Genomic DNA, 18,318 nt, shown 5'->3' with positions numbered 1-18,318 from the left:
TAACTCATGTCTTTACTCTCCCACAGGACCATCAAGAGCCCCCCTCCCTACTGTGCAGGAGGAAGAGCAGGAGGACTCCTCAGAGGATGCTGTATCCACTGAGGGAGCAGCATCAGCAGAAATGAGCACACCCTGCACCAGCACAGAGAGACACACCTCGGTGGGTCGTATGCGACATAGAGTAGTGTTGTCACCTGGTGTATCACAACTCACAAGTGAGCAAGAGCAGATGGTGGAGACGGGGACAGCAGTGGAGAGTCCTCATTAGAGGCCGCAGGACGCTCCTTGCTCTGTTCAGCTGCATGTAGACACTGAGCCTCGGTGGCCATCCAGAAAGGGAGCGGTGCTTCAGGAACAAGTGCAGAAGGCTCTGACTGGGTTTGCAACCACGGTGACTGCGGGTGTGCAGAGAATGAAGGAGTCCATCTCAAACATGAGCAACGCCATGGCGCTCGCAATGGCGAATGTAGGTGCTGCCATAGAAAGAATGGCAACCTCCATGGAGGACATAAATAGATGGTCAGCTATGGAGGATAGATGGGCATCTATCATGGAGAGGAACCAGAGGTACATGGACGTCCCCTTTATGAGGACTGTCAGTAGTGAGACGGGTCCTCATGGCCCGACTGATATGCAGCAAGGTGCCCTCCAGCTACTTGCTAGCAGAGAAGTGTGGGTGGCCCATGAGAGGGATGAAGGTGGGAGGGGGCACGCAAGTGGGGGCTCCTCTCCAAGCGCTCAAACTGCCATCCCCTTGCCAACCCCTCAGGGTCAGAGCCAGCAGTGATGGCCCAGTCTGCCCCTGCACAGCTGCAGGAGGAGCAGACTTTGGCGAGGCCCTCACAGGCTCCAAAACCCAGAGGACGACCGTCTAAGCAGGCACAGCAGGGAAGTGAACAGGCTGCCTCTACATCTGCTGAAGCCACAGGGGTAGCATGACGTAGAAGCGCGCGTAAGAGAATGCTGCCACATAAATAGTCACAAGAGTACTCACTTGGGTGTTCTGCTAGAAATCAATGTTAAATTTATGATCTTTTGTTCTGCTGTAATAAATTAATGTTCTGTGAATGTTTGACATCATTGCCATATGTGTGCTCACAATTTGAAGTGGCACAGTGAAGGGTGAGAGCGCCTTTTATATCCAGTAATGGAGGTGACCGTGGATATAGAGTTAACACCACACAGCCTCAAGACAGAATGTGTCTCCCAAATCCTGAAATCAGCAACATCTGACATTTGAAAGTGAACAGATGTGAGAGTGCAGCTTTTAGACTGCAGTTGCAGCTGTGAACTATTCAGCTTGTTGGTCCTCCCGACACACTTACCTGGCGTGATCTCTGAACGTCGTGAAACCCATTGAAAATGTGGGAAAATAGGAAAAGGCTGTCAAAATAGCAGTGAATAAGCACGTAACAAGGAGTTAAGTGTCTTAAACTCCTCAGCTGCCGCTTGGTGTCGGATCTGTTGTGAAATTGTAGACCTGACACTTTGGAAACTCAGACGGAGGCGGGATCGCAGCGGGTTTCCAACCCGCCGTCAATCATTTTGAATTTAACAGCTAACCCGCCCTCTGAGCGCCAGCAAAATCGCAGCCTTTGTCTTCATTGAGCCCTGTTGTTTCATGTTCTCTGTTAAATTTATCCTTTTGTGACCATTTTTGTTTTTAAAAAATCTTTCAAGCTGCAGAGTGTACAACTGAGGACGATTTAAAAATGAATAGATCGAGGATTTCTGGAACATTTTTATGGCAAAAAGGTATCCATTGAATTGAAATATTATGTAGGCTTAAAGAGCAAAAGAATGTTAGTAGAGTATTTTGATTATAAAATACTTTCCACCATCTTAATGAAGTTAACAAAAGGTATCAACTCTATTATGTAGGATTAGATGATACAGGTGAGTTTGGGTCGTCTCAACCCAGCTTCCAATGGACATGGACAAACAGAACAAAACTACTCACAAATTGGCACTAAATTAGCAATCACACTCAGAAAGGGCACAAGAATTTCTGTTGCAGTGCTCTTCTGAAGGGGAAGTAAACGTGTATTTTTGAAGCAAATTAGAGGGAGTTTATTCTGCATCTGCCTGTGCTAATCCTGAGCTTGAAATTCTTCGTGCTGACCTGCTGCCTCTTTGTCTTCTGACCAGGAATCGGTTTTCTGGCTCTGTTATTTCTCTGCTCACTCTCCCGTCTTCCAGCATGTTTCCTGGATCTGCTCACTCCGGAAAACGCTGGCCTAGCTGTGCTCCTCACCATTCCAGTTGCTTACTCCAACCTAGGACACTGCTTGCTGTTGTCTCCACTGGCGGTGCTGCTGGCTCTAACTCCAATGCTGTTCTTTATTGCTGGACCCCATCTAAGTGACTCCTGGGCTGAACTCCATTGATTGGCTGGCTCTTGAGCTAATTTCCACTACTACATGGGCGCCTCTGGATTGTACTACGGTTCTGCTCTTGCCCCTGTAATGAAATGCACTAACAAATCAAATGTGGACCTGATTGAGGTGTACAAAATTATGAGGGGCATAGATAGGGTAGATAGAAAGGAACTTTTTCCCTTAGTAGAGGGGTCAATAACAAGGGGGCATAGATTCAAGGTAAGGGGCAGGAGGTTTAGAGGGGATTTGAGGAAGAACTTTTTCACCCAGATGGTGGTTGGAATCTGGAACTCACTGCCTGAAAGGGTGGTAGAGGCAGGAACCCTCACAACATTCAAGAAGCATTTGGATGAGCACTTGAAATGCCATAGCATACAAGGCTACGGACCAAATGCTGGAAAATGGGATTAGATTAGACAGGGCTTGATGGCCGGCGCGGACGCGATGGGCCGAAGGGCCTCTTTCTGTGCTGTATAACTCTATGACTCTATGACCTTGGATGTACAAAATGGGAAGTAATTAGTTCTCCAGCCCTAACATCGCTCAACTTGAGCACAAATCAATATTCATAAATACAGAAGTTAAAAATATGAAAGCATGGGGCTATTTGATGTCTTATTTTTACAATCACACAGAGACTCACTTTTTTCAAGTCTCTATCCTCATCAAGGAGCTGCTCTGCTGACATCTACAGGAAACTTTGTTATATCCGGCACCGACGGGACCGAGCTGTTGCCGATCTATCAAAACTGCCGGACATACAAAGTTAATGTTGAAGCTGATGCGCTATCAATTACTCATAAAAGACGGAGAGTTAGGAGAGTAACTAAAGGCTTTTATTAGCAAAGAACAGAGCATGCCTCTCGTGGTTGACTGGGTTCCAAGAAGGCCGAGGGCTGCAGGGCAATCACCTTTGTACCTGGGCCTGTGGGTGGAGCCAGCAGAGACATGCTGAGGCATGCATAGGTACAACAGTGTGCAACAACAACAACAACAGTGAACAACAATAACAGTGGTTTACCACAGAAGCATACGGAGGTTTTCATCTCCGTATCTGACAACAAACACTGTTGCTTAGCAACAGCTTGTAAACTGTCGGCCCGTACCTTGGAAGCGTCTCTGTAGCTTAGCAACAGCTTCAGAGAGACTTTCCAGAGCCCGACTGTTGAAAACAAAGCCACGAGAAGAAGAAAAACCTAACAAAACGGCTCCTGATTTCTGCCGGTAGATCGAGGTTTCCGGACAGACAACCTCCGGATAAACCAAAGTTTCCTGTATAATGGGACTGTCACTAAGCAGCTCAGTTGAATTAAGTGCTGAATGGCATCCAGGGCTAGAAAGGATACCAATTAAGGAGTATTTGAGGCAGGAAAATTTGGTACTGAGCATGGACAAGTACTCTGTATCTAGCTGTTATAGAATCTTCCTGTCTTGGATGCCACTTGATTAGCACCCAGGTCTGGAAAGATGGTAATCACTGCTATTTCTAGTAGACATTAGATGAACAGCTCTTTGATGATTGAGGCCTGAAATGGTGGAAGGCTATTTAGTTGCAAACTAAAGTGTCTACTAACCAAATTGAAATGATTAGAATTCTTTAAAAAAATATTTAAATTGGGGAGCATGTTATATTGAATGACTCCGATCTATGATAATCTTTTCCTTTAAATTTTGTGAATTTGTCAAAAACTCCTGAAAAGCTTCTAATTAGGTTTGTATGTTTTAGTTAAGAATGTAATCCATGGATATATGGAATGAGAAAAGACAAGTCAGACCAATAAGCCTATTACTTCCACAAACCATTTGCAACTTGCCCTTTCATGAACTTTACTCAACACGTAATCTCCTGAGGGTGGTCCAAAAATAACTGTTTACCTTGAGATATGTCCCAGGTACAGTAAGATCTAGATTTACACCTGCATTTATGTTTTTATGTCTCCTAAATATAGGGTGCAACTTAGAAGCATTTAATGAAATGGCAACTATAAACACAGGAGTTGTAGACTTGTGACATAAGCACTGCTTTATGTTTATTAGCTGTTTAAAATACTGTGTATTGCTTCTTTACCATCTTTGCCAAGTGTGTTGTCTTTTAGCAAAAACGTGGTGTAAATTGAGAGGAAAAAAAGGCTGCTCACAATCTGTCTGAAAACAGACTACTCTGACAGTGATGGTAAGAAGTGGATGTGTTCCAAATAGATTTCCTTGGGCAGACATCACTCTAGCATGTCTGCTTCACAGAATGAAGGATTATGAAGAGTTGCACAGAGGAGTTATGCAAGTTTGATTGTTTTTAAAAAGCAAATGATAAAAGAAAAAAATAATGATCAGGTGTGTCGGGGTAAGTAGCTACATAAAAAAGTTACTGCACTTCAAAGTGATTCACTGAAGTATTTTGAGGCATTTCTGAGAGATGTGATAAGGTGTTATCTGAAGTCTTTTCTTGCCTATCTCTCATGTCTCATTCTTGTTCTCTTTTAGCACACCTAAAAACAAAAAAAACAATGACTGTTTTCTGCATATTTATATCATACTGTCAGAATTTTAAATCTCACTTGAAACTGCATTGTGCATTATCTGACCAAATGAGTAAAAATGCATTACAAAGGAATGCAGAGTTTATTTTTCTTGCACTGTTGTGAAAGACTCTCCCTGCTTAGTTACTGGTCTTTTAAACTCATGAAATAAACTGTGTTCCTGTCGTCAGGGTGAGTTATTCAGTACTTCAGTGAATACAGCAGTGTCTCTGACCTCACAAAGACTCTTTCCTTTAATGATACAGAGGAAATCCTTAGGAAAACTCAAACAAGATACAATGTACTTTTATATTTATGTATTTTAAGACCTAAAAAGAGACTCAAGGGAAAAGGATACTGTAACTTTTTTTTCCTTCAATAAGCCTTTTGTGCCATTTTAGTTGAAGGTAAAATAGAAGAGTTTTTCTGCTTACAGTGTCAACTACTTCTAGGTTAGGTATATTGCAGGTTAGATGCACAGTAAGTCTTCTACTCTGCTAAAACCCTAAAGCCAGAGAGCATTCTCTGCTGAACGCTGACATTTTTCCAACGTTATGCAAGCCTCGAGTCATAAAACAGAACCATTGAGATTTACAGCACAGAGAAAGCCATTCAGCCCATTGATACTTTGGTAGAGCAATCCAAAACAAATCCTATTGTCCTGCCCTCTCCCCAATAGCTTTGTATCTTCCTCTGCTTCAAATGCTTATGCTGAACGAGACTAAAAATTGCCAATTGCTGTCGTCATATGGGCAATTTTGTGCCATGGACTCATACCCAGCAGAAACTGAATTGAAACTCAAATTCATTTCACAAGATTTCAAAGAAGAAAGGGGGCTTCCATCCCATCAGTCTGAGCTAGTGTTAGAGAGGGGAAAAGGTTTTTAACCATTATGCTCCCTTAGTATAATGCAACTTTAGCCCATAATATTGTGTTGTGAATGTATTGCCTTATCCATCCATTACTGTCCTGATTAGCATAGATGGGATGCTGTTGCACCATTGGGATTATGTAGTCTAACATGTACTGTTCAACTTAATACTCAGTTGACAGTCTGCATTTATTACTGTCACTATATTTCCCCAATGGGGAGATTGTATGAGAGCATTTTCTGTTCATACACTGCTCCAAAACAAATTGCAGGCAATATTGTCAGTTTTCATTGGCACTAAGAGCAACTCCCCCTCCCCAAGTTCAAGAATTAGACCCTCTGATTCTCATTATAATTTTATTTTTAAAAGCTTATCTAAGTCCATCCAGAAATAGCACTTAAAAATAGCACCACTCACCCACCCCCCCCTCCCCGACCCCCCAACCCATCTAGGATTTGCAACATTCAACAGTGAAACAGCTCCTTTGCTACTGTTTCTCAGAGTGCAATTATTGCCTGTTTCAACCTCTTCCACCTCTTCCCTCCCCCTAAAACACACAAACCTGCATTTTGAAATTAATTTATGGTTAGAGCAAAGGAGGTTGAGGGGTGATTTGATAGAGGTGTACAAGATTATGATGGGTTTGGATAGGCTGGACGGGGAAAGGCTGTTCCTACTCGTTGATGGTACAAGGACTAGGGGACACAGATTTAAGGTTTTGGGCAAGAGATACAGGGGGGATGTTAGGAAAATCTTTTTTATGCAGCTAGTGATGAGGACCTGGAACTCGCTGCCGACGGAAGTGGTGGAGGAATGTTTTCAAGGGGAGACTGGTAGGCACTTGAGGGAAATAAACTTGCAGGGCTACGGGGATAGAGCGGGGGAATGGGACTAACTGGATTGCTCTACAGAGAGCCGGCATGGACTCCATGGGCCGAATGGCCTCCTTCTGTGCCATTATGAATCTATGACTCTAATCTATGACTATCTAGTTCCTTGCCCCTTGCTCAATTCCCCTGCTGAGACAGGCAGTCTGCTCTCAGACCCCTGCTAATGTCAAGCAGTCACAAAATACTAGAAGGTGCGTGTGAATGAGTCGGAGATTTGATCTCTGATTTTCCCTTCCAGCATAATCTATGCTAGGGCACCCCTAATGTCTCTGTGGGTAAATGCACTGTATAAAGTGTTGACGAAACATAAGTAACAGTAAGGTCCTTGCTTCAGATCTTGGTCTATGCTGAGTTAGCTAATGTCAGCCAGGGCACTGATAGGGATCCCATTCACTATTTGTACCGCTCCTGCTGCCAGTTGAGATCAGCAAACTCAAGGGACCAAACCTGGGACCTTCTTGGTCTGTGTGGCTCTGCTACTTATTGAGTAAACATGCTTGAACCACTGGGGGAAGGGGCATACTTTTGTCTGAAAAAAACTCACTTGATCATCTTGGCATGGTAATTCTCTAATCTTGTTTTGTCACCCTTTCCCTACATTTTGCTTTTGCTATGGGATAGTTCCACAGGTCCTTGTAGCTCTTAAAACCTTGCCCGATTACAATTATTTGTGTTTGAGCCTGAACAGTGAATGTTGACAGGTATCTGATTATTCTGGCTGACATCCATGCATTTTCCTGAAAAGGTCACTGAATAACAATCGGAAGCAGGAACATGGCTGATTTTTTTCACCCTTCCCTACCCCATGGAATCCTGCAGCTTCTGTACTGGATACGGGATGCTAACTCAGCACAGATCAGGAACTAAAACTAGGTCCTGGTCCTTATGCCTTACTGTGAACTTGGCTTCGTTGGTAGCACTTTTGTTTGTGAGTCAGATGATTGTAGGTTCAAACCCTACTCCAGGACTTGTGCACATAATCTAAACTGACACTCCATTTTCAGAGATGCTGTCCTTCAGATGAGGCATTAAAGTTCAGATGGACCTTAAAGATCTTGTGACCTTATTTGAAGAGAAGAAGCAATTCTTCCAAGTTTCCTTGCCGACATTTCTCCCGCAACAAACAGCACTAAAAAGTAGCTGATCATTCATCTCATTGTTGTTGATGGGATTTTGCTGTATGCAAAAAGGCAAAACGTGGTGTTTGCTTACAGCACAATGATAACTGCACTTCAAAGTAGTTCATTATATGTGTGAAAAATTTTCAGAAGTTTCTGACAATTCTGATAAATTGCAGTATAAATACAAGTCAGTTCTTTCAGTGTCACACTGCGGTGCACCCACTGAGTCATGGGAACAATAACTTGGTAATAATGACTGAATCTTGGAGTTCGCACGATATAAGGCGAATGGAAAAACTTGAAATTGTGCTGTGAATATAATAGGATACCAATGTGTAACATGCTCATTTGAAATTTCTTTATCATTATTTTAATGGAAATGCTTTTTAAAAATTGATTTTCAGGATGTGGCCATCGCTGACGAGACCAGCATTTATTGCCCATCCTTAGCTGCTTTTGAGAAAGTGGTGGTGAGCCGCCGCCTTGAACTGCTGCAGCCTGTGTGGGGAAGGTGCTCCCACAATGCTGCTAGGTAGGGAGTTCCAGGATTTTGACCCAGCAACACTGAAGGAATGCGATTATATGTTCATGGAAGGATGGTGTGACTTGGATGGGAACTTGGAGGTGGTGGTTTTCCCATGTACTTGCTGTCCTTGTCCTTCTTGGTGGTTGAGAAGCAAAAAATTATAAAATTTATAAAAGTCCAATATTCATTCTAACTCATGGCTGTTTTAGTAAGGCAAAGGCATTTCATTTCTTGTATGTTAGTATAGGACTGTAAAAAAATAAAAATAAAATCCATTTGGCCTGTCCCCAAAAAAAAATTAAATCTAGAATTAAAAAGCTGCTATCAGTAAAAGTGACTGAAGCTAACGGATTGTTGCAATTCAACTAATTCACTAATGGGAAAGAAACTTGCCGTCCTTACTCAGTTCTGGCCTATGTGTGACTCCAGTCCTATACCAATGTGGTTGACTCTTAACTGTCCTCTAAAGGGCCCCAACAAGCCACTCAGTTGTATCAAACCACTACCAGCGGTTGAAGAAGAAAACCCACCACCAGCTTCTCAGGGCAGCTTGAGATGGTCGGTGCCCACATCCTGAGAATAAATAATAAAAATAGTTGAGAAGTAAAATTACTTGGCCCTGAATTTTTCTTCCTCTTCCCTTTAATTAGTAAAGTAACTCACCTCCTACCACTGTTCCTCCTGGGAACAGAGGTGAAATCTCGATATTTTTTTGTACAGCTGATTGCTGCTGTTCCCATCCCTTTTGGTTTCATTAGTTGAAACAGTTACAATAGCACATGGTCTCAATCTCTCTCAACATCCAAATACATGACCAGCTGGGGACAGCAGTGTAGGTCAGCTGAGTTTCTGCTCTTGCTTTTTGTGTGTGTGTGTGTGTATACACGTGTGTGTGTGTGTGTGTGTATACGCACGTGTGTGTGTGCACGCATGCATGCACGTGTGTGTGTATATATATATCATGTGAAAAGACCTGGTTCTGTGACTCAGACAGATTGTAAACAGTCCATAAACAGTGGCGGAGTGAGTCAACAACCAGGACTTGAAAGGACTTCAATAATCCAACAGTTGAGGCAGTGGAAGAGTCGGCCATTTTCAATAACTGACTCATAACAGACTTATTAAGAATTGACGAGCAGTGTTTCATACACGTTACAAAAGCTTGAAAGATGAATTGCTTTGCAATTAAGAAACCAATCGAATTAATTATTATTTTACAATACCTACTAACCATAATTCTGTGTAGATATTGTTCAAGCTGTCTGTTTTGAGGTATCTAAGAAGGCTTTTGTATGTGAAACAAATGCAAAAATAAGTCGGTGATGTTATCTGTGAAGTCCCTCACTGCTTTGGGTGGGAGAATTGTAGCTGCTGAAACTACATCTGTACTTATAAAAACAAAAAATATATTCTTAAATCTTCAAGCACAAAAAACAATGGGGAATATCTGTATTGAATATTTTATTTCAAGTGAAAACTTCCAAAAACGGTGAGAATCTTATTGAAAGAATTTGGTAAAACTGGGCAGATATTGTGCCAAATCAGGATCTCTGGAACAAGAATTACAAACTTTTGGGGGAAAAGTCAACAATGGAAGCTGATGATAAGTCTAACCCATTATATGAACTATTGGCATAAACACGCATATAAACTCTTGCAGTAAAAATTGACATTTTTGGCACACTCGATGCTTTCTATAAACAAGAGTCGTTGCTCTTCAGTAGGAAAAGAACTCTAAACTGTGAAGGATATCTCCATTCTCTGAGGGGAATGGTTTGTTTACTGCAAAGCCTATGGCCCAGAATTTGCAGTGGGTAATAACGGTGAACGAACAGTGTTCACTGTCATTACCCCTTTGAAACTGACCACAACTTCAACATGGGATGTATGCTCATCCTAACGCAGAAATCCTGAAGTTGCAGTCAGTCATTCACTGCTCCAACACTGGCTGCACTGTGCCCCCCCACCCCCACAGCCGGAAATCAGTGTAATCTGTCAAATCATGTAGCTTACAAATGAACCCTGGGCCTGATTTCTTTGATTCCAGGGTGCACTTCAGTTTATTGTCAATCCTTAAATAATCATCAACATTTCATTTATCTGCTCGTTTGTGCCAAATGACTGGAAATGCAGAAGAGCTATTGTAACTAACATGAAAGATACTGAATGATGTTTGGGTAAGGGTGGGAGTAGAGGGACAGTTATGATCCTTAAACTTATTAGAAAGTTGACCCCACCACTGATGATTTGTATATATATTGTATTTCTGATTTTAATTTTTTTTTCTGAAGCACAGTTTTGATATTACTGGTTAAAAATTAAATGTTCCTGGGCCTATATATGGCCTTTATATTGGTGAAAATAATCCAGATCTTTAAAAAGCTCAGCAGCATGGCTGATGTAAATTTAAGATGCTGCAGGAAACTTTGGTTTATCCGGAGGTTGTATGTCCGGAAACCTCGATCTAACGGCAGAAATCAGCAGCCGTTTTGGTTAGGTTTTTTCTTCTAGCATTTTTTTTTAACAGTCAGGCTCTGGAAAGCGTCTCTGTAGCTTAGCAACAGCTTCAGAGACGCTTCCAAGGTACGGGCCGAGTGTTTACAAGCTGTTGCTAAGCAACATTTTTTGTTGTCAGATACGGAGATGAAAACCTCCGTATCCTTCAACATTAGCGCTGGTCTATCCGGAAGTTTTGATAGATCGGCAGCAGCTCGGTCCCGTCGGTGCCGGATATCGCGAAGTTTCCTGTATTTGGCTTTAATTTTGAGCACAGAACTAGATGACACATTTAAATGAACAAACGTGAATGGTGGTGGACCATTAAACAACTAACGGGAGGAGGAGGCTCCATGAATATCCCCATCCTCAATGATGGTGGACTGTGAGTGCAAAAGACAAGACTGCAGCATTTGCAACCATCTTCAGCCAGAAGTGCCGAGTGGATGATCCATATCGGCCTCCTCCTGAGGTCCCCACCATCACAGAAACCAGTCTTCAGCCAATTTGATTCACTCCACATGATATCAAGAAACGGCTGAGTGCACTGGATACAGCAAAGGCTATGGACCCCGACAACATCCCGGCTATTGTGCTGAAGACGTGCTCCAGAACTAGCCGCGTCTCTAGCCAAGCTGTTCCAGTACAGTTACAACACTGGCATCTATCCGACAATGTGGAAAACTGCCCAGGTATGTCCTGTCCACAAAAAGCAGGACAAATCCAACCCGACCAATTACCGCCCCATCAGTCTACTCTCAATCATCAGCAAAGTGATGGAAGGTGTCATCAAAAGTGCTATCAAGCGACACTTACTCACCAATAACCTGCTCACTGATGCCCAGTTTGGGTTCCGCCAAGACCGCTCGGCTCCCGACCTCATTACAGCCTTGGTCCAAACATGGACATAACAGCTGAATTCCAGAGGTGAGAGTGACTGCCCTTGACATCAAGGCAGCATTTGACTGAGTGTGGCATCAAGGAGCCCTAGTAAAACTGAAGTCAATGGGAATCAGGGGGAAAATGCTCCACTGGCTGGAGTCATACCTAACACAAAGGAAGATGGTTGTGGTGGTTGAAGGTCAATATCATAGCCCCAGGACATCGCTGCAGTGTCCTAAGCTCAACCATCTTCAGCTGCTTCATCAATGACCTTCCCTCCAACATAAGGTCAGAAATGGGGATGTTGGCTGATGACTGCATAGTGTTCAGCGCCATTCACAAATCCTCAGATAATGAAGCAGTTCATGCCCGCATGCAACGAAGCAGTTCATGCCCGCATGCAACAAGACCTGGAAGACATTCAGGCTTGGGCTGATAAGTGGCAGGTAACATTTGCGCCACAGAAGTGCCAGGCAATGACTGTCTCCAACAAGCAAGAGTCTAACCACCTCCCCATGACTTTCAGTGGTATTACCATCGCCGAATTCCCCACCATCAACATCGTGGGGGTCACCGTTGACCAGAAACTTAACTGGACCAGCCACATAAATACTGTGGCAACAAGAGCAGGTCAGAGGCGAGTGTCTCACCTCCTGACTCCCCAAAGCCTTTCCACCATCTACAAGGCACAAGTAAGGAGTGTGATGGAATACTCTCCACTTGCCTGAATGAGTGCAACTTCAACAACACTCGAGAAGCTCGACACCATCCAGGACAAAGCAGCCCGCTTGATTAGTACCCCATCTACTACCTTAAACATTCACTCCCTCCACCACCGGCGTACCGTGGCTGCAGTGTGTACCATCTACAAGATGCACTGTAGCAACTCACCAAGGCTTCTTTGGCGGCACCTCCCAAATCCGTGACCTCTTCCACCTAGAAAGACAAGAGCAGCAGGTGCATGGGAGCACCACCACCTCCAAGTTCCCCTCCAAGTCACACACCATCCTGACTTAGAAATATATCGCCGATCCTTCATTGTCACTAGATCATTATCCTGGAACTCCCTCCCTAACAGCACTGTGGGAGTACCTTCCCCACACGGACTGAAGCGGTTCACCACCACTTTCTCAAGGGCAATTAGGGATGGGCAATAAATGTTGGCCTTGCCAGCGACACCCACATCCCATAAAACTAATTTTTAAAAAAGTAAGACTGGAGATTAGAAGCTTATCTTTTCCCTACAGAGTAGTGGCTATGTGGAAAGAGGTTTCCTTCAAAATTACTTGATGCTTTGTTGACCAAAGACTTCAGAAAGGAAATGTGTGGACAAGAATTGGATTAGAAGTTAAACAGATTGGTACAGACTGGGGTAATCCAAAACTGCACAGGGCAGGATGGTTTTTCTCCTACTGAGATGGGGAATATAGGTACAGGAGTTGGCGATTCAGCCCCTTAATCCTTTTCTGCCATTCAGTGAGATCAGTGAGGTCCTAAAAGCTGAATATAGGGAGTTAGGAGGTACATTAAAAAATAGGACCTCAAAGGTAGTAATCTCAGGATTGCTACCAGTGCCACGTGCTAGTCAGAGTAGAAATAGGATATTTCAGATGAATACGTGTCTAGAGGAATGGTGCAAGGGGGAGGGATTCAAATTCCTGGGACATTGGAACCGGTTCTGGGGGAGGTGGGACCAGTACAAACTGGACAGTTTGCACCTGGGCAGGACTGGGACCGATGTCCTAGGGGGAGTGTTTGCTAGTGCTCTGGGGGAGGGTTTAAACTAAAATGGCAGGGGGTTGGGAACCTGAGCAGGGAGACAGAGGAAAGGGAAACAAGGGTAGAAGCAAAAGACAGGAAGGCGAAAAGCAAAGGTGGCAGTCAGAGAACTCAAGGGTTTAAATCAAACATGGCCACAGTAAATAATAATTCTAAAAGGTCTGAGTGTTAAAAAAAACAAGCCTGAAGGCTTTGTGTCTTAATGCGAGGAGCATTCGTAATAAGGTGGATGAATTAGCTGCGCAAATAGAGGTAAACGGATATGATATGATTGGGATTACGGAAACATGGCTCCAGGGTGACCAAGGCTGGGAACTCAACATCCAGGGGTATTCGATATTCAGGAAAGACAGGCAAAAAGGAAAAGGAGGTTGGGTAGCATTGCTGGTTAAAGAGGGGATTAACACAATTGTAAGGAAGGATATTAGCTCTGATGATGTGGAATCTGTATGGGTAGAACTGAGAAATACCATGGGGCAGAAAACGTTAGTGGGAGTGGTATACAGACCCCCAAACAGTAATGCGGAGGTTGGGGATGGCATTAAATGGGAAATTAGAGACACTTCCAATAAGGGCACAGCAGTTATCATGGGTGACTTTAATCTACATATAGATTGGGCTAACCAAATTAGTAACAATACTGTGGAGGAGGAATTCCTGGAGTGTATACGGGGTGGTTCCCTGGACCAATATGTCGAGGAACCAACTGGAGACCAGGCCATCTTATACTGGGTATTATGCAATGAGAAAGGATTAATTAGCAATCTTGTTGTGCGAGGCCCCTTGGGGCGGAGCGATCATAATATGATAAAATTCTTCATTAAGATGGAGAGTGAAGTATTTGACTCAGAGACTAGGGTCCTGAATTTAAATAAAGGAAACTACATTGGTATGAGGCGCGAGTTGGGTAGGATTGATTGAGGAATGTTACTCAAAGGGTTGACGGTGGATAGGCAATGGCAAACATTCAAAGATCGCATGGATGAATTACAGAACTTGTTCATCCCTGTTTGGCATAAAAATAAAACAAAAAAGGTGACTCAACTGTGGCTAAGAAGGGAAATTAGGGATAGCATAAGATCCAAGGAGAGGACATATAGATTGGCCAGAAAAAGCAGTAAACCTGAGCAGTTTAGGATTCAGCAAAGGAGGACAAAGGGATTAATTAAGAGGGGGGAAATAGAGTATGAGAGTAAGCTTGCAGAGAACATAAAAACTGACTGTAAAAGCTTTTATAGATAGGTGAAGAGAAAAAGATTGGTGAAGTCAAGCGTAGGTCCCTTGCAGTCAGAATCAGGGGAATTTATAATGGGGAACAAAGAAATGGCAGACCAATTAAATACATACTTTGGTTCTGTCTTCACAAAGGAGGACACAAATAACCTCCCAGAGATGTCGGGGAACATAGGGTCTAATGAGAGGGAGGAACTGAATGAAATCAGTATTTGTAGGGAAATGGTGTTAGGGAAATTGACGGGATTGAAGGCTGATAAATCCCCAGGGCCTGATAATCTACATCCTAGGGCACTTAAGGAAGTGGCCCTAGAAATAGTAGATGCATTGCTGGTCATCTTCCAAAATTCTATAGACTCTGGAACAGTTCCCATGGATTGGAGGGTAGCTAATATTACCCCACTGTTCAAAAAAGGTGGTAGAGAGAAAACGGGGAATTATAGACCGGTAAGCCTGACATCGGTAGTGGGGAAAATGCTAGAGTCCATTATAAAAGATGTAATAGCAGAGCACTTGGAAAACAGTGACAGGATCGGACAAAGTCAACATGGATTTACAAAAGGTAAATTGTGTTTGACGAATCTACTGGAATTTTTTGAGGATGTAACTGGTAGAATAGCTAAGGGAGAACCAGTGGATGTGGTGTATTTGGACTTTCAGAAGGCTTTCGATAAGATCCCGCATAAGAGATTAGCGTGTAAAGTTAAGGCACATGGGATTTGGGGCAAGCTACTGTCTTGGATAGAGAACTGGTTGGCAGACAGGAAGCAAAGAGTTGGAATAAATGGGTATTTTTCCGAGTGGCAGGCAGTGACTAGTGGGGTACCGCAGGGATCGGTCCTAGGACCCCAAATGATCTAGACGAGGGAACTAGATGTAACATCTCCAAGTTTGCAGACGACACAAAGCTGGGTGGGCGTGTTTGCTGTGAGGAGGATGCCGAGAAACTCTAGTATGATTTGGTGATTGGGCAGATGCATGGCAGATGCAGTATAATATGGATAAATGCGAGGTTATCCACTTTGGTGGCAAAAACAAGAAGGCAGATTATTATCTGAAAGGCAATAGATTGGGAGAAGGGGAAGTGCAACAAGAACAGGGTGTCCTTGTGCACCAGTCGCTGAAGGTAAGCATGCAGGTGCAGCAGGCGGTTAAGAAGGCAAATGGTATGTTGGCCTTCGTAGCGAGAGGGTTTGAGTACAGGAACAAGGATGTCTTGCTGCTGTTGTACAGGGCCTTGGTGAGACCACACCTTGAGTATTGTGTGCAGTTTTGATCGCCTTATCTGAGGAAGGATGTTCTTGCCATGGAGGGAGTGCAGCGAAGATTCACCAGACTGATACCTGGGGTGGCAGGAATGACGTATGAGGAGAGATTGGGTCGATTGGGCTTATACTCGCTGGAGTTTAGAAGAATGAGAGGGGATCGCATTGAAACTTATAAAATTCTAACAGGACTAGATGCAGGAAGGATGTTCCCGATGGCGGGGGAGTCCAGAACCAGGGGTCACAGTCTAAAGATAAGGGGTAAGCCATTCAGGACAGAGATGAGGAGAAATTTCTTCACCCAGAGAGTGGTGACCCTGTGGAATTCTCTCATACAGAAGGCAGTTCAGGCCAATTCATTAAATATATTCAAGAAGGAGTTGGATATATTTCTTAAGGCTAAAGGGATCAAGGGATATGGGGAGAAGGCAGGGACAGGGTACTGAGTTTGGATGATCAACCATGATCTCATTGAATGGCGGAGCAGGCTCGAGGGGCCAAATGGCCTACTCCTGCTCCTATCTTCTATGTTTCTATCACGGCTGATCTGTATACTAACTCCATTTACCTGCCTTGATTCCATATTGCTTAATATGCATCGCTAGCAAAAATGTATTGATCTCCAATTTACAATTATTAATTCAGCTCGAATCTACTGCTTTTTGTGGGAGAGATTTCCACACTTCTACCTCCCTTTGTGCGAAGAAGTGTTTCCTAACTTCTCTGGCTCCGATTTTAAAGTTATGTCGATAGCAAAATACTGCAGATGTTGGAAATCCGAAATAACAACAGAAAATGCTGGAAAAACTCAGCAGGTCAGGCAACATCCGTGGAGAGAAATTTGAGTTGACGTTTCGGGTTGGACCCTTCTTCAAAACTGGAAAGAAAAGAAACTAGATCGGAGGCAGGGCTGCGATCGGACAAAAGAATAAAAGAAACAAAAGAAGTAAAAGAGATTAGAAGCTAGACGAGATGGTAATAGGCTGGGATTAGGTGTAAAGTGTACTGGCAGGGCAAAAGATAGCTGCCAGGTGTGAGAGAGAAACAAAAGGAAAGGGGGCGGGGGGGGGGGAAAGGAGTGGAACAATTACAAGAGAAAATGAAATGGGGGGCCGATCTTATGATCTGAAATTGTTGAACTCGATATTGAGTCCGGAAGGCTGCAGACTGCCTAATCGGAAGATGAGGTGCTGTTCCTCGAGTTTACGTTGAGCTTCCGTGGAACAATACAAGAGGCCAAGGACGGTGAGGTCCGAGTGGGAATGGAGCGGTGAATTAAAATGACAGGCGACCGGAAGCTCGGGGTCACCCTTACGGACTGAACGGAGGTGTTCCGCAAAGCGGTCACCCAATCTGCGTTTGGTCTCTCCAATGTAGAGGAGACCGCATCGTGAGCAGCGAATACAGTATACTAGATTGCGAGAAGTACAAGTAAATCGCTGTTTCACCTGGAAGGGGTGTTTGGGGCCCTGGACAGTGGGAAGGGGGGAGGTATATGGGCAGGTGTTACATCTCCTCCATCCCCCACCCGGATGGCCTGAGGGCGCTCCGCTTCTTCCTTGAACAGAGGCCCGACCAGTCCCCATCCACCACGACCCTCCTCCGCCTGGCTGAACTTGTTCTCACATTGAACAACTTCTCCTTTAACTCCACTCATTTCCTCCAAATCAAAGGTGTTGCCATGGGTACCCGCATGGGTCCTAGCTATGCCTGCCTTTTCGTGGGCTATGTGGAACAATCTTTGTTCCAGTCCTACTCGGGTCCCCTCCCTCACCTCTTTTTCCGATACATTGATGACTGTATCGGTGCCGTTTCCTGCTCTCGCCCCGAACTTGACAATTTCATTCACTTTGCCTCCAATTTCCACCCTTCCCTCACCTTCACATGGTCCATCTCGGACTCTTCCCTTCCCTTCCTCGACTTCTCCGTCTCCATCTCTGCGGATAGGTTATCGACCAATATTTACTACAAGCCCACTGACTCCCACAGCTACCTGGACTACACTTCCTCCCACCCCGCTTCCTGTAAGGACTCTATTCCATTCTCCCAGTTTCTCCGCCTCCGCCGTATCTGCTCCGACGACGCCACCTTCCACACCAGTGCTTCAGACATGTCTTCCTTTTTCCGCAACCGAGGATTCCCCTCTACTGTGGTTGACACTGCCCTCGACCGTGTCAGTTCTATCTCCCGCACTTCTGCCCTCACCCCTGCCCCTCCCTCCCGGAACCACGATAGGGTTCCCCTTGTCCTCACCTTTCACCCCACCAGCCTCCACATTCAACGGATCATCCTCCGGCATTTCCGCTACCTCCAAAGTGATCCCACCACCAAACGTATCTTCCCCTCCCCTCCCCTTTCA

General features: G+C 44.2%; 1 protein-coding gene across 21 annotated transcripts in view; it reads left to right on the top strand.

The window, feature by feature from the left end:
• Positions 1 to 18,318, top strand: part of st3gal3a (ST3 beta-galactoside alpha-2,3-sialyltransferase 3a) — a 723,997-nt gene that overhangs the window by 522,635 nt on the left and 183,044 nt on the right. The window contains exon 11 of one of the 21 annotated variants that reach the window (XM_085983208.1): positions 1,687 to 2,060. The exons of 19 other annotated variants lie outside the window; for them this stretch is intronic. In XM_085983208.1, the coding sequence (XP_085839334.1) occupies positions 1,687 to 1,710 (24 nt within the window). In that variant the 3' untranslated portion in view covers positions 1,711 to 2,060. Of the gene's footprint in view, positions 1 to 1,680; positions 2,061 to 18,318 lie in introns of those variants that run through there. One more of the 21 variants, XM_085983207.1, reaches the window with a different exon arrangement.

The sequence above is a fragment of the Somniosus microcephalus genome, chromosome 3 (genome assembly GCF_052327205.1).
Source record: "Somniosus microcephalus isolate GS21.2 chromosome 3, FLI_Smic_1.0, whole genome shotgun sequence".
Classification (NCBI taxonomy): Eukaryota; Metazoa; Chordata; class Chondrichthyes; order Squaliformes; family Somniosidae; genus Somniosus; species Somniosus microcephalus.
Note: the sequence above shows the minus strand (reverse complement) of the source record. Positions and strands in the feature narration are given on the sequence as shown.